The sequence below is a fragment of the Embiotoca jacksoni genome, unplaced genomic scaffold, assembly GCF_022577435.1.
Source record: "Embiotoca jacksoni isolate LCO1_2020_lvr unplaced genomic scaffold, fEmbJac1.0.p SCAF_1, whole genome shotgun sequence".
NCBI classification, from domain to species: Eukaryota; Metazoa; Chordata; class Actinopteri; family Embiotocidae; genus Embiotoca; species Embiotoca jacksoni.
In genome coordinates this window covers 4,298,139-4,313,919 of record NW_027185229.1, presented here as the reverse complement: position 1 = coordinate 4,313,919, position 15,781 = coordinate 4,298,139, and the positions used below count along the sequence as shown (strand labels likewise).

General features: G+C 42.7%; 2 protein-coding genes and 1 non-coding gene across 5 annotated transcripts; 1 reads left to right on the top strand and 2 right to left on the bottom strand.

Annotated features, from left to right (window-relative positions):
- Positions 1-436: 436 nt before the first annotated feature.
- On the bottom strand, positions 437-7,734 carry LOC138202838 (matrix remodeling-associated protein 8-like). Of its 2 annotated transcripts, XM_069157138.1 has the most exons (12): positions 7,504-7,734; positions 6,856-6,882; positions 6,451-6,756; positions 5,419-5,520; positions 5,187-5,320; positions 4,909-5,088; positions 3,946-4,087; positions 1,345-1,503; positions 1,246-1,270; positions 1,070-1,155; positions 924-995; positions 437-836 (listed from the first exon to the last, which is right to left on the bottom strand). In XM_069157138.1, exons 1-12 carry the CDS (start codon positions 7,553-7,555, stop codon positions 814-816), a joined length of 1,308 nt encoding a protein of 435 aa, XP_069013239.1. In that variant the 5' UTR covers positions 7,556-7,734; the 3' UTR covers positions 437-813. The 2 variants fall into 2 exon arrangements, with proteins under 2 accessions (XP_069013239.1, XP_069013248.1); XM_069157147.1 differs by lacking the exon at positions 1,345-1,503.
- A 2,916-nt stretch (positions 7,735-10,650) lies between these two features.
- On the bottom strand, positions 10,651-10,722 carry trnae-uuc (transfer RNA glutamic acid (anticodon UUC)). Its single transcript has one exon. It is a non-coding gene; the product is annotated as a tRNA-Glu (tRNA).
- Positions 10,723-11,186: 464 nt separating this feature from the next.
- psma5 (proteasome 20S subunit alpha 5) lies at positions 11,187-14,874 on the top strand. 2 transcript variants are annotated; one of them, XM_069157116.1, is made up of 10 exons: positions 11,187-11,256; positions 11,564-11,614; positions 11,994-12,060; positions 12,159-12,285; positions 12,808-12,875; positions 12,956-13,063; positions 13,167-13,225; positions 13,327-13,429; positions 14,254-14,340; positions 14,515-14,874. In XM_069157116.1, the coding sequence occupies exons 2-10, from the start codon at positions 11,586-11,588 to the stop codon at positions 14,590-14,592; spliced, it is 726 nt and encodes a 241-aa protein (XP_069013217.1). In that variant the 5' UTR covers positions 11,187-11,256; positions 11,564-11,585; the 3' UTR covers positions 14,593-14,874. The 2 variants fall into 2 exon arrangements, with proteins under 2 accessions (XP_069013217.1, XP_069013226.1); XM_069157125.1 differs by lacking the exon at positions 11,187-11,256 and having other exon boundaries at positions 11,292-11,614.
- Positions 14,875-15,781: the final 907 nt, after the last annotated feature.

The following is a 15,781-nucleotide window of genomic DNA, read 5'->3' as shown; positions in this document are numbered from 1 at the left end:
AGACGCATAAGTGGCAGCTGGTCTGACTGCTGCTTTAGTTTCAGGGTCTGGTTATTGTGTCATGACTTGAATTGAACAGAGCTGTCCTTCATCAGCCTGTCTGACTACAGGTATGATGAGTCAGCGTGCCTTCCGTGGAAAAGAAAAAAAAAAAGGCCAAAGATTTCCTCCATGCACATTCAGTTCACAAAAAATTGCATTAATGTGTGATATTAAAACAACAAAAAAGGAACATTCCACAAATGTATAGTCTGAGCATTAATATAAAACATTCTCACATCCACTGCTTTAATGGTCAGATAACATACTGTTAATTCAAGCTTTAGGAAGCAGGACACACTGACAGCAACACTGCAGCGGTGCTTCAGTCCAGTCAGTTAAGCCAAAAAGAAAAGGGGAGTAAACAAAGTGAACCCCCCCCCCCCCCCCCAAAAAAAAAAAAAAAAAAAAAAAACCAAGCATTTTGTTACATTTTTGATACAGATAATTCATATTCACTCAATTACAACCGAGTCAGTTTTATTGAACTCAAGAGTGTGAACACATTTGTCCATCATATAGCGGTCGAGGCTTGGTTAGGATTCCCCTCAGGGTGGCACAGTGACGGAAACAACAACTACAAATTCTCTCCTGTGTGTTCATCTAATACTGACACATCTGACAACACAAGACCTGTTTTTAGTGTTTTTCCCAACAAACGCTGATCTTCTCCCTGTGGCGTCTCTCCTGCCAGGACGGCGGGCAGCGTGGAGGTGTTTAGTTTGGAGCGCAGCCTCTGGACCAGCCAGTGACTCCAGTTTCTTCCTCGTCGTCTCACTTTGAAAACTTCTGCATCTCTGCATGAAGCGAAGACAAATTGGCGGAGGCTGAGGAGGTAATTCATGACAGCTGACTTTTGCGTGTGCGTGCGGGTGTGTGCATACCTTTGTCAAGATCGATGACTTTAGGCTGAGTGTTCACGTGGACCTTTTCTTTCAGTAGGTTGTTCTTGTAGTCTAAACACAGGAGAGAGTCGAGATGAGAAAGACAGCGAGTGTGTATTTACAATCCACTCTTTCTTCTAACTCACCGAATCTTCTCTCCTCCCGACTGCACGCGTTCACCTCGGTGACGTCCATCTCAAACTCATCGGAGCTGCTCTGACTTCTGCTGGACCTATCACAGCGAGAGGGACACATCAGTGTGTGTGTGTGTGTGTGTGTGTGTGTGTGTGTGGTTTTTGTTGTTGTTGTTGTCCGGACTCACCTCATGGATGCCTGAGGATAGAACTCTGAAAACACAAAAAGATGTGATGAGATTAAGAAATTCAAAGTCTATAGTGGAACAGGAAGCTGCAGTTCAGACCTTTGGTTCGACATCGTCGCGTGATGAGGATGATGATGAGGATGACGAACGCCAGGAGCAGGAAGGTGGTGAGGACGTAGCCCAATGGCATGAGAAAGTGGTGCCTTTGCTCGGGCAGGATTACGGTGATGACTCGCGGTGACTCAACCTTAGCGGTGTCTGAGTGGTACAAAAGTCGCAGCAGTCAGCACTGGGTTTCCTCTGTTCTTCCCCTTTTCTCTTATCATGAGGATTGATAGATGTACCAAACAAGATCAGAGCCTCATGAGTAACACTTCATGGGTTTGTGGAGTTTGAAATAATTCCCTTTAAAAGTCAGAAACAATGTAACGTTCTCCTTCAATCCCCTTTGGTCTTTGTTCCCAGGGCATTCAGCAGTTTGTGTTTAATGTGTGTTTGCAGCAGTAGGCTACATGTAATGGCACTAACACATGGCACAAAGTCCTCTCCAAGCCGCACAACGATGATTATCAGTGTGTGCATTTGGCTGCATGGCTGCACATGCATGTGCACTTCCTCGCTGCACAAACTGGCCGACACATTAGGGAAGTGAGAAATAATTAGTGGATCAGCATGAGATGATTGGTGCAGTAGTGCTGAGTGTTGAGAGGACGAAGGAAAACCTGGTTTTATTTAGGGTTAGAAAAAAAAAAAGTGGAAGGCAAGAAGCAGCTGTGGACCTCAGACTCAACATATTTGAGCCAAAATGAGATCCAGACTGAGTGTCATACTGTGATTTACTTTTCCTGGCAGTAAAACACAGAAAAAGCGATGAGCAGGAGGAGTGAAGGAAGGACAGAACGGAACAGAGGAGGAGAGCCGAGGGAGAGGAAGACGACGGTGAGATTTTCCTCCAGAGGCCTCCTTCGCAAAATGAAGCTAGACAAGGCTTCACCATGGGATCCCAAACACTTTCAGCACATGAAAAAAAAAAAACCATTACAAATCTTTTGATTCCCAAATAAGTTTCAAGCTTTCCTCTCCTGACATGAGAACATGTGTGTTTGTGTTCAAACTGTGTCTCCTTGTCCCAAAGTGCAGAGAAGTAACTGCGATGGGAGGGAAAGAGAGCTTGACCTACATTTCCTCTTCCCTACTTCATCAACAAACTCCTCTCCCCCCTTACTTCTTTTTCTCCTTTTATATCTCCATCTGAAAACCCTGATTCCTCAGCGCCTGCCCCCATCTGGTTGAACTTTCTCTGTGTGGCCAGCTGCCGTGCAGATGAAGCACTCTTCTCGTTCTTGTCTATAAACTTCAGAAAAGATTTCTCTTTCTTTATCTATAGTGAAGGCGGAGGGGGGATGGAGAAATGAAAGGAACGTGCTGAAAATATACAAACCTGAGCATGTGGGATCATCAAAAGAGGAAGAAAAAAAACAGGACAGAGCCGAGACGAAAGTAAGAGGGAAACTTCTGCAGAATGCGAAGAGCAAGCCAAAGTCAACAGGGCAGCAGACAGTCAGAGAGGGCAGAACAAGACAGATAACACGACACAGTGCTGCATACTGTCCTGTCTGAGAGGAAAGAGGGAGAACACATACAAACTCTGGAGATACATCAGCGCAATCCTAACCAGCACCATTCCCATGCTACAATCCTACTGTATTATTACGGCTCGGGGAGTGAAGGATTAATTGTGTGGGCAGCGCTGGATTTCAGTCCAAAAGACGAGAGATTCCACTGAAATGAGATCGGTCTTCTTGGCGCACTCTCACACACACACACACACACACACACACACACACACACACACACACACAGATGGACTTTCTCATTTTCTAAACCTCTCTCAATGATTTTCCCACATTGATACGTCCGCCATTATCGGCTTTGCTTCAGTTACCTACTGGAAAAACAGACACATGCACCAGAAACTCTCTCATCATCAAAGAATTTGAGGTAGGCAGCTGGCAGCGCCGACATGCCAATCAAGCCCCTCCACCCCGCGTCTCTCTTTTCTTTTCTCTTTTCCTAATATGCACCCAGTGAAAGAGCTTTTCAGGCAGAGGAATCTGAGCTAAACAACTGAGAGATGAGAAACTAACAGACCAGCAGGGAGGACAGTGGATAAAATAAAACAGCCTTATATAGACAACTTCACACATTCTAGGAGTGTGAAAAAGTAGATGAAAGAAGGTGAAAGGCGATGAGGGTGAGACTTGCAGGGTTTCGTGTGTGAGTGAGTGTGCATGTGTGTGAGTGAGTGTGCATGTGTGTGTGTGTGTGGTTTCAGGGGTCTGGCGTCAGATAAGCTGACAGTGCAAAAAAAAAAAAATTCTCTCATGAACAGAAAACTTCAGAGAGGAATGGGATTCTTCACCCACGCCTTTCATTTCTTCTTCTTCTACTGCTGCTCTGCTGTTTGGAGAGCCCGAGGGGAGACACAGCAAGACGAATGAGGACAAAACAAGACAGCACGAAGGGGAAGAGTGAAGGGAAGAACAGATGTGTGTGACTGTGTGTGTGTGTGTGTGTGCGTTATTTCTCCTAATTGATAGTTCAAATCCACGAAGTCATAAAACAGCATCTCTGCTAAAGCACTCACTGACCTTTAACTATAGGCAGGAAGAGAGACTGTGTGTGTGAGTGTGTGTCAACCTTTGTCTTCGCTGGGCAGTGCTTTGGCCAGCTCGGTGGTCTGAATCAGTGGCGGCTCCACTGTGACCTGAAACTCTCTTCTCTCGTGTAGACCGCAGTAATGATGATGGAGGTGGCAGGAATACCTCCCCTGGTCCGAAGGCTTTCAAAACACACACGTAGGATACATCATCATGTATAAAGCACCAAAAAAAAAACACTGGAGAGGATTGCACAGCAACATGAGCAGTGGTGGAAAGTAAGTACACTGACTCAAGAATCGGCTTATTTATGCTTCCAGTAAAAAAATTAGCATAAAACAAGGCAGACCCAAAGTAAGATGAAAGCCGTTCTTGAACCATTTGTAGTACAAGCATGAGGTTGGTCTCTTTTGAAAGGAAACACTCTTTAAGTTTTATCCCCAACAGTCAGAGTCACTATTGGTGTTACTGTGACCGAGTTATACAAGATTATACACACTAAAGTAGAAAGCTTTTTATTCTTGCCTGAATTATTATTATTATTTTAAGTGCCTGTAAATGACAAAAGCCTCCTGATGTGACCTAAATATCCTGATTTCTGAGTTCTATTACAAACCACTGGGGCCTTTAAGATTCCCTAAAATATGGCTGTAAACCTGTCTCTGCTTGATCTTGTAACAAGTGACAACAACTGTTTTCCTTTTTTTTTTTTTTTTCATTGAAGTTATTGCTCAGCTTATTGTGGTTGCCAACCACATTTTCCCAATGGAGCGATAAAGTTTGCCCTGCCGGGAGCTGCACTACTAATGAAAGCTCCATGTGTTCTGAAAACACTATACATATACACACTCACACAAACACAATTTTTGTAAATGCCTAATGTTCATAGTGCATGGGCACACTCATTTAAAAGCATTACGGGAACTGTACTTCTTTCCACAGCAGTGTATTTTTACAATGTGTACTTTGCTGTTTATCTGTTCACATGCTCAGACATACACACCTGCAGATCCCATATGGTAAGTGAGAAGTCTCCCTCTGCGAAGGCTTGATTGCTAATGTTCATCTTCCTCTGGAGGAACAGGGGCCCGTAGCTTCGCTGCTCCCCCGATGCGTAAAGGTCCACCAGCCGGTCAGCACGGTCATGGCGGACTCCTGGGGACTGACGGTCCCAGTGGACCACCTAGAGGCCACCAAACACAGCCAATATAATGTAATTCGTCACATTTACAAGTAACTCTGAGCTCAGACTGGTCTGTCAGAGGAGACATGCGCACACACCTGCTGGTCCTCCTCCTCCTCGCTCCAGTCTGTCCACACAGCGCGCCGGTTGATGCATGGCAGCACCACAGTGCTCCCGAGCAGCACCACGTACACGGCCTTCTGTCCATCCCAGTAGCGCTGTTCTTTACGGCCTTTATGGTTTAAAACAACAACAATAAGACAAACTAAGTCAGTTGTGTGCAGAGGATGTTTGTGGAGTAATACTGATTATAGTTCCAGTGGTACATACGTGATTTGGTGACGTTGAGTTGGATTCTGAGTGTCTCATACAGATGGCAGTAGAGATGATGGAGGTTACAGGAGTACAGCCCTCTGTCGTTCATCGTCACATCTGTCACCACATGCAGAGACACAACAAATGACGTCACGTCAATCATGCTGGAAGTCATAGTCACTTAGGAAACTGTACAAGTTGATATAGAGTAGATCAGCATACATACTTCACATTTGTGCCATCCAAAGCCTTTTAGATTGATTAGACAGTTGCGGGTTTAGTTTTTGACATTATTTGCAGATTAATGCTGTTTAGTTTAAAACATATTCCTTACTGGCCAGTTTACGTGTTTGTGAAGCTCTGATGGAACTTTTTAGGTTTTACTGTTGGAAAATTACTCATGTCATGTCAAGTTATCTGATTCTGTGGGGAATCGTGTCAAATGTATGATTTTTTAAATCAGACAGGTTGCTGTTTAAGATTCACTTAAAAAAAAACACCCACTGATTGCTGGATTTTCCCACAACCACAGACACCAACAATTGTGCTTTTTAAAACAGCAGGCCTGCCTGTGTGCCTCATGATTGAAGTCACCCACCTCTCCTGAAACCAAGACCACCTCCGGTACCATCATAAGAGTGTACACTTTTACAAGATCAAACATTTGGGAGAAAAGCAAAGGCACACAGCGCACGCCAGAAAATGAGGCCTGATGTGAGTAAAGATGTGTCAGGATTTGGTTTGATTACCACCAATTTCCTCAGCAGTCCTCAATTTTAACCTCATTACTGTGGCAATGATGCAACTTCATGCCCACTGGCCTGTCTTAAGTTTCTCTCTTCTTTTTGACTTTGATTACATGTTGTGTGGACTGAAACTGATGGACAGTACCAGACTGACATTAAAATCTAAATGTATGATCTGAGAAAAGGGACAATGGACGATACAATCAGCAGTTTGGTCCCATTAATGAGGTCAGTTATGGAAATCACATAAAAGCAAACAGAGAAATGTAAGCAACCCAAAGTCAAAGACAGGGAATGTGACCTTTGATGACCAGGGAGAAGTTTCCATCCTTGAAGGCTTTGGGACTGAGGCCGACCCTGCCCAGATTGTAGGAGTTGTAGATCCTCTGGTCTCCTGCCGAGAACATGTCCACCACCCTCTCCATGGCGTAGTCCGGATAAGCCCGGTACATGTCCCAGTGGACCACCCTCTGTCTGTCCCTCACCCCGTCCCTGGTCCACACCATGCGGCCACTCACACACTGCAGCACCATCCTGGAGCCAGCCGGGGCGCTCAGGTTATAACCCGCCACCACCACACTGCTGCTGCTGTCGGACTGACATGAGACTGGAGGACAGAGAGGTGCAGAGGTTTTAGTGCTCACAAAATCTCAGAGGAGACATAAACAGATATGAATTACAACTGCGTACATACTAAGAGGTATACCTGCAGTGAAGAAGCAGGCCACAGGGACTGAAACAGAAAGAGTAGAACGAGTAATCACTTAAACAGATTTAGTCAGACTGCATGCAGGCTGTTGCGTTAAAAATGTGTTTCTGATGGTAGAAGGATCGAGCTCTCTCTCTCTCTCTCTCTCTCTCTCTCTCGCTCTTTCTCTCGCTCTTTCTCTCTCTCTTTCTCTCTCTCTCTCTCTCTCTCTCTGGTCAGTGGAGCAGGAACAGAAACTTCCCTTGGAAACAATGCGCATTGATTTTAAACAAATTCATACACCGTCCTGATTTGTTAGGATTTGACTCTGTGATACTAATCTGACAGGAATGTGAGTGTATCGAATGTGAAGCTGGGAGGAAAGCGGAGTCTGGCTTTAATATGAGCCTGGAGATGGTCAAGTGAACAACAACATATCCGAAAATGTATTCAAACGTGAATAATTAAAAAACTTTAAAATCATCATCCAGTGCAAGAAAAAAAAAGAAGAAGTTATTTCAGAGAAGAAGAGTCTACTTATCTTGATGTGTTTGTGGAAACAGAATCAGAGGCTGACTTTTAAAATGATGAAATGATATTATCATACTTAATGCACAAAACTTAATGTAACAAAAGCAAACCAGTGTTTAACTCCAGCCTACTCACTGTAGATTAACAGGAGAGCCTGAAAAATGACGTCCTCCCTCTCGCTCCTCATGTTGACAGTTGAAAGCGTACGGATCCGTGTCAGTGAGCCCTGCAGAAAAGACGTCCTGTTTGTGTACCCGCCACTGCAGCAGGACTTTATTTAGTCGGATTTCAGTGTCTGAAGAGATGCATCACGCAGCGCCGCGTTACGACTCCGACACAGAACCAAAACAAGCCCGAACAGAATGGATCCCACCCGGGAGACGAAACCTGACACCTCTCCTCCCACAAAACCCCTCACTTCACTTATTACACTACAGCATCTAACTCTACTGCGCTCCCCTGGTTGTGTCATATGGATGACAAAGTTACACATGATAAATTAAATGGCATTAATCTACTGGCAGTGGTATAGGATTACTTTTCTGCAGTGGAGACATGATAACGTGTTATTCACAGCCTAATTATACTTCACCAATATTCGTTCAAAATGCAAATGCAGTATTTTTTTCTTTTATTTTTACAAAATGTATATGACAGTACATTTTTTTAATTAAAAGTTTCATCCAAATCTTACAATAAATGATCATTTTCTTACACCACTTCAAAGTAAGGGAATTGGCTCCACACCCATCAACCTGCTTGTAATGCCTGATAATATTTACATGTCATTGGTATCGGCTGATTAAGGTTTTAAAATTTGTGTCAGTCATGCAAGGAGGCGTCACATCGCACTACCAATTGTATTGCTTATATTAAGGTTCCATATCATGACAAATTTGTAAAATAACAATAAAATATGTGTGTATAGTTGTAACTACCAGTATCAGCATCTGCAATCAAATAAATAAAGGGAACACTTAAACAACACATCCTAGATCTCAATGAATGAAATATTCCAGTTGAAAATCTTTATTCATTACATTTAGTGGAATGTGTTGAGAACAAAATAACATAAGAATGATCAATGGAAATCAAAATCATTATCCCATGGAGGTCTGGATTCAGAATCATACTCAAAATAAAAGTGGAAAAATCAGATCACAGGCTGATCCAACTTCTGTGGAAATTCCTCAAGACAAGTCAAAATGAGGCCTCCACGTGCCTGTATGCACTCCCTACAACGCCTGGGCATGCTCCTGACGAGACGACGGATGTTCTCCTGAGGGATCTCCTCCCAGACCTGGATCAAAGCATCAGTCAACTCCTGGACAGTCTGTGGTGCGACGTGGCGTTGGTGGATGGAACAAGACATGATGTCCCAGATGTGCTGGATTAGGTTCAGGTCTGGGGAACGGGCAGGCCGGTCCATAGCATCAATGCCTTCATCATGCAGGAACTGCTGACACACTCCAGCCACATGAGGCCGAGCATTGTCATGCATCAGAAGGAACCCAGGGCCCACTGCACCAGCATATGGTCTTACAATGGGTCTGAGGATCTCATCCTGGTACCTAATGGCAGTCAGGGTACCTCTGGCTAGCACATGGAGGGCTGTGCAGCCCTCCAAAGAAATGCCTCCCCAGACCATCGCTGACCCACCGCCAAACCGGTCACGCTGAAGGATGTTGCAGGCAGCAGAACGTTCTCCACGGCATCTCCAGACTCTGTCACGTCTGTCACATGTGCTCAGTGTGAACCTGCTCTCATCCGTGAAGAGCACAGGGCACCGATGGAGAAGCTGCCAATCTTGGTGTTCTCTGGCAAATGCCAATCGCTCTGCACGGTGTTGGGCTGTAAGCACAGACCCCACTTGTGGACGTCGGGCCCTCGTATCACCCTCATGGAGTCTGTTTCTGACAGTTTGAGCAAAAACATGCACATTAGTGGCCTGCTGGAGGTCATTTTGTAGGGCTCTGGTAGTGCTCCTCCTGTTCCTCCTTGCACAAAGGAGCAGATAGCGGTCCCGCTGCTGGGTTGTTGTCCTCCTACGTCCCCCTCCACGTCTCCTGGTGGACCGGCCTGTCTCCTGGTATCTCCTCCGTGCTCTTGACACTGTGCTGACAGACACAGCAAACCTTCTTGCCACAGCGTGCATTGATGTGCCATCCTGGATGAGCTGCACGACCTGAGCAACTTCTGTGGGTTGTGGACACCGCCTCATGCTACCTCTAGTGGTGAGGGCACCGGCAAAATGCAAAAGGGACCAAAAATCATCCAGAAAGGACGAGGACAGAGAAATGGTCTGTGGTCACCACCTGCAGAACCGTTCCTTTATCGGGTTGTCTTGATAATTGCCTCATTTCTACCTGTTGTCTGTTCCATCTGCACAACAGCAGGTGAAATTGATTCACAATCAGTGTTGCTTCCTAACTGGACAGGTTGATTTCCCAGAAGTGTGATGACTTGGAGTTACATTGTGTTGTTTAAGTGTTCCCTTTATTTTTTTAAGCAGTGTATATCAGCATATCGGATATCGGCACAACATCCAATATCGTGCATGCTTGCAACAAGCAACAAAAAAAAGATGTTGCACACACCATCTGTAATGCAATGGTAGCCTTTAATGTTGGCAGATACAGTTACTCATATCCCAGTGTTTTTACTGTACGCGAGACATTTTCAATGCACTCAGATTTAGTTTGCTTTAGATTGATAGATAGTTACTTTATTAATCCCCAAAGGGATTTTTTTTTTCCGCTACAGCAGTATTTATAGATACAGGAAAGTAATAAAATAACAGTAAAAAATATTAAATATAAAAATGCACAGTATATACAATAAATTGAATAAAATAGAATAATTAAATTAAAACTAACTAAACAGTAGTGCAAAGTTTTTTTTTATGTTTATTTTTTATATTTAAACAAACAAGAAAAACAGACAACGGTGTTATTGTTGTGTGATGGATTTTGCCAGAGGTGAGTTCTGAGTTCTGAATGCAGTATGTTTTAATGGAAAATCTTAGGAAGATACTTAGGAACATCCGTGTTTTTTTCACGCATCATACAAAACACGTTTGAAAGTACACTATAATGCAAACACTGCTTCCAACATTTAGTTAAAGTAAGCAGTTGGTCGCTGATCTACTAATTCAACTGAATGAGGACACTGTGTGGCTGTCAGCTGCTACGACATGCTGAAACACAGTTGTCCACCAGGGTTGTGACCAATATCAGGTTTAGTTTTATTGATCTATTTATTGAGTTTTAGCTCAAAACCTCATTCCCATACCGGGAGTTGAACCCGGGCCGCCTGGGTGAAAACCAGGAATCCTAACCGCTAGACCATATGGGATATATTTGATTGAGGAAAATGAGCTCCAAATGATGCATAATAAACCTGAGTCGTGAATTTTTTTTTTTTATAATTTTGAATGGTCTTTACCGGTCAATAGCCTCATATAACATAATTATTGTGATCACTCCAGTCTGGTTTGCATGATTGTGATGTAGTCTTTATCTTGACTTGTTCACGTGAAAAAGACAAAACAGGGTAATTTACAGAATCCCAGCCACTATTTCTATTCTAGTTATTTTATTTAACCAGCTTTTACAGCAATTTTTAATTCTTCACTATTTCTTTTTATCGTCGATTTTACCACATTATACTAAAAACTAAAATTATGTAAAAGTAAAAAATAGATTCGTTTTATTTTATATCAGTATCAAGTTATTCTACAGCAGTATAATTTCCTCTGGTTAAAAACAAAAAGTCGCTTTGCTGAAATCCCTGCAGACGCGGAACCTTTGTTTCTGAGTTGCTGACAACCGGCGCGTTTAGATGTTACACCTCAGACGCTTCCCCTGAAACAAGCGAACTCATTCAAGGGTTTGTGGCTGACGATAAATTAGTCTTTTAAGTACAATTATTTAGAAGAAGGTTGCAACATTTTGCACGTATATTCTCTTAAACAGTATTATATTGACGGAGTATTAGTGTTAGGCGCGTAAGATGATTTTACGTGCAGTTTTTCTGTAACTAGCTAAGCCCTGTTAGCTAGCACGCTTGCTCGGTAGCTAACTAGCCTGCTAATAACCCAACTTCAAATCAAAGACTCGACTTGACTTTTTATAGTTACTACGACTTGTTTTTACAGTACAATAGTCTTATATGAACAATTTCTCTGTGTTTGCAGATCCTTTGTTAAACGGTAAAAGATGTTTTTGACCAGATCGGAGTATGACAGGTGAGTTCAGCACAAACTGCTTTGTCATTTATTGAGCACGTCTCAGTGGGATGAACCGACTAACGACAGCATTGTATTGTGAAGTTGTCTGAACAGATTATTATGTGACTTTGTGCCCGAGGGAAGTTTGAAAGTGCTGTTTCTGTCTTGGCCTCGTTGTATCTTTGTTGTTCCGGTAGTTAGCAAACAGCTAACTATCAACTCTTCAGAAAAAAAAAAAAGTTGCTTTCACTTTCGATATCGACACCTTGTAATTACAACTTAATTTTGCTGAGAGGATAGTTACATAGACTAAATGTATTTTAACCCAGTGTTACAAATAGTCTATTATTTTCCAGCACTATTAAATCAATAATGATGATTAAAATCTGTTTTCCAGAGGTGTAAACACATTCTCTCCTGAAGGAAGATTGTTTCAGGTTGAATATGCCATTGAGGCTATAAAGGTGAGTATTACACGCTGAGTTTCTGACCATTCATATATGTGTTGTTACACGTGTGGAACACACAAGCTCACGGGCTCTCTTTGGTTTGTCGCTCTCAGCTGGGCTCCACAGCCATCGGCATCCAGACATCCGAGGGTGTGTGTCTGGCTGTGGAGAAGAGGATCACCTCTCCGCTGATGGAGCCCAACAGCATCGAGAAAATCGTGGAGATCGACACTCACATCGGTAAGTGGATGAATAAACGGAGTGTCAGCTGTCTTGGGCTAAATACTGACTTGTTAAATCCCAAATCTTAACACTGATTCACATATGCTATCTTTATTTCATTTGATGGATATCATAATCATGAATTAGATAATGAGTGAATTGGGTAATGCGGTCAACTGATTCATTGATTATTTGTAACATTTTGCATTGCATGTTTGTTTGTTTTTTTACTTTTAAATTGAATGAAAATTGGGGCTTGTACTGTGTAATATTTTGGCCATAAATCCACGAGAAGATGAACCAAGTTCTCTTCTGAGCTCTGCCCTGGGATTGTTTTTTTTTTTTTTAACTGAAGTGTCTTTTTCTCTACTAAAACAAATTTTTGTCTGAGTTGTAAAATACTCTCTCATGGTAATGGCTCTTAATGTTCCCCCAGAGAACATGGATCAACTTCACATCTCCTAGTTTGACAGCGCTGCTTTTGACCACAGCATGCGAACGACACACAGCTTCCTAATTTTCTTTCCTTCCTCCTCAAAGGTTGCGCTATGAGCGGCTTGATAGCTGATGCCAAGACTCTTATTGACAAAGCCAGAGTGGAAACACAGGTATGCACCCTGAGCGCAGTGTAAGCACCATGCTGAGAGTGATATTTATCCTCAGTTCACCTGTATGTTCTCCTTCTCAGAACCACTGGTTCACTTACAATGAGACGATGACGGTGGAGAGTGTGACTCAGGCTGTCTCCAACCTGGCGCTGCAGTTCGGAGAGGAGGACGCAGACCCCGGTGCCATGGTCAGCCGCTCAGCCTCCATGTTTAGTTTTTCAGAGGTGGTTGTTCAAGTAAACTAACGTGACCTGTATTTGTCTGCTTTGTTTTCCTGGTGCTGTTATTCAGAGTCGACCCTTCGGCGTAGCGCTTCTGTTTGGAGGAGTCGATGAAAAAGGACCTCAGCTGTACGTTAATAGAATTATATAACGTTTGACAGTTTTAAAGATGTTTACTTGATCATTTTGTTTACTCGAGAGACTGAATATTTTTTTTTTGTGCAATCCAGCTACCACATGGACCCGTCAGGAACCTTTGTGCAGTGTGACGCTCGGGCAATTGGCTCCGCTTCTGAGGGAGCACAGAGCTCTCTGCAGGAGGTCTACCACAAGGTACTGACTCCTGCACATTTATATTTGACACCTGGATGCATACCTCAGGTCATCGGGGATGCAGGACTAGGATACACCGCGTGTAAATTATTAATTTCATCAACTTTATACTCAACTTCCCCGCATTTTGTATTAAAATGCAAAAAAAAGAATGTTTTTCTAATGTTTTTGTCTAAAATGAAATGTACAGTCACTAGTGATCGAAGGTATGTCATAATTAGTTTTGAATAACAGTAGACTTATGAGTCCCAGGTTTAGTTCAGAGCAGCATTTTCCATTATTGGTAGTTTTACGTGTGTAATAAATCGCTGATGGAGGAGAAACACTGCTCACAAAAGCATGTGTGTCTCAGCTGCTGATTCTGATAAAGCGGCGAAACTTGCAGTACTTGCTCATAAACCTATGATGATCCGGGCACGTCGCGGTACTGCGCACCATTCGCACGCATCTAGATCAGTCGTGGAACTTTCTGATCCCCCCCCGTCATAGATTTTCAAGCCAAATATTCAATTTGGAGAAACCAGAAAATCTCCCAAACATTGACATTCAGCTGCTTCAGCCCCGGCTGCAGGAAAAGAGAGGAAAGAATTGCCACAACTTCAAAATGTTGATGGATCTGACATCAACATATATTAACGGTCTGAAAAATGACCCGTGAATTTGAGGGTTACAGAGAACATTTGCTTTATAAGATTTAATGAATTGAATATTTGTAGAATTGTTTTTCATCCTATATATAAGTTGTCTGAAGTTGAGACGTGCAAATCAGGAGGATTGAGGAGTTGTGTCTTGTGTGTGTCCATCTCTCCGTGGTGAACTGACAGTCCATGACATTAAAAGACGCCATCAAGTCGTCTCTCACTATCCTGAAGCAGGTGATGGAGGAGAAGCTCAACTCCACCAACATTGAGGTTCGCTCCTTCTTTGAATATTTGAATGTGTTACTGCAAAGTGTTTGTAGATATTGAAAGTTGGATTTATGACTGAAATTGTCCATTTTAAACCACATCAGTGCTGTTATATTGACATCACAGCAGTTTTAAAAACTTTCATGCAGACGTTGTTGATCCGTGTCTCTTGTGTAGCTTGCGACAGTAGAGCCCGGGAAGACCTTCCACATGTATTCCAAAGAGGAGCTGGAGGATGTGATCAAGGACATCTAGAGCAGAAAAGACCTGATCTTGGTTTGAGTTCTGGGCAGCAGAGGAGAGGACGTGAAGGTGCACCTGGGCCGAATGTCACAACACAACCACAACTTTCCAACAGCACATGCTCATTCAATCTGCATTCAGAATTTTTTTGGAATACGTCAGGTTTCTATTTGCAATGTGTGCTAATTTACTTCCTGTCTCTCCGTGTGTGTACATCTGTGTACATGAGTCCGACCAGCGCCTACAACTGAGCGGCAGGAAAAAAGCAGGGGGGGGAGGGTGGTGGGGGGGGCGTTTTTGTTACGAATCAGTACTACGATTAAACTGTTCTATTCAGAATTTCTTTTGAGTTTTTCTTGTGTTTTGAGTTGCGCTGTACATTTGGGGTTAATACATGTAGTTTAGTACAAAGTAACGAGCTTGAGGACACAGAAACTAAACCGCGTGTTTATCCAAAGCTATTTCTCCGGTCGCACGCATCGTAGGGCTTATTTCAGGAACAAAAAAAAGTGTAATGTAGTCACAGTTTATCTTCAATACAGTTTACACGCTGCCTTTATTTCTGCAAGTTATGGTTATTGACAGCTAATAACTGATGTATAAAAGCGTAGCAGAAGATGCTACTACTGGGAACATGCATCAAGTTAATATGTCATATATTAAAGCCCATAACTGACAGCAGTAGTAGAGGTTATCAGACAAGGAATACAACTGAACACATTAATAAATTAATATTGCAAGTTTCTTAAAGTGGCTTGTAACTACTTTTAGTTTAATCCCCAGTAAAATGAATAGAGAAAAAAAAGTTTCTCACAATCACCGTGTGAATATACTTTTTGATGAGTCATTGTTTACCATATTATCAATAAATTCAGAAACACTATATGTTTAAAAATGTATACACAATATTTATACAGTATCTACAGAATATACAATAAATATACTAGACTAGACCATAAATATCGTAAACAGGAAGATACTATATACAGTATGCTGTATGTTTCAGAGTAAAAAGTAAACTAATCCTTTTCGTGTTTTGCAGTCTGTTGTGTTTTCCTTCATTTTGTTTGAATCCTAAGCAAATTCAGAGAATACTTTCCAGTCTTTGTGTTTTGTGGCCTGTGCGCCGTCTCTCCACCAGGGGGCAGCGTAACACCAGAAAACACCTGACATTCATCTGAAGAAGATTCCTGTCGCCCAA

What these genes read in the sequence shown, in the direction of transcription:
- LOC138202838 (XM_069157138.1), bottom strand. Translation starts at nt 7,555, where the DNA reads ATGAGGAGCGAGAGGGAGGACGTCATTTTTCAGGCTCTCCTGTTAATC. An exon ending in CTTCTCCCTGGTCATCAAAG is followed by an intron (nt 5,521 to 6,450) that starts GTCACATTCCCT and finishes ATGTGGTGACAG; the next exon opens with ATGTGACGATGAACGACAGA. An exon ending in TATCCTCAGGCATCCATGAG is followed by an intron (nt 1,156 to 1,245) that starts GTGAGTCCGGAC and finishes TCGCTGTGATAG; the next exon opens with GTCCAGCAGAAGTCAGAGCA.
- psma5 (XM_069157116.1), top strand. Translation starts at nt 11,586, where the DNA reads ATGTTTTTGACCAGATCGGAGTATGACAG. An exon ending in AAGCCAGAGTGGAAACACAG is followed by an intron (nt 12,876 to 12,955) that starts GTATGCACCCTG and finishes TCTCCTTCTCAG; the next exon opens with AACCACTGGTTCACTTACAA. An exon ending in ACGCAGACCCCGGTGCCATG is followed by an intron (nt 13,064 to 13,166) that starts GTCAGCCGCTCA and finishes GCTGTTATTCAG; the next exon opens with AGTCGACCCTTCGGCGTAGC.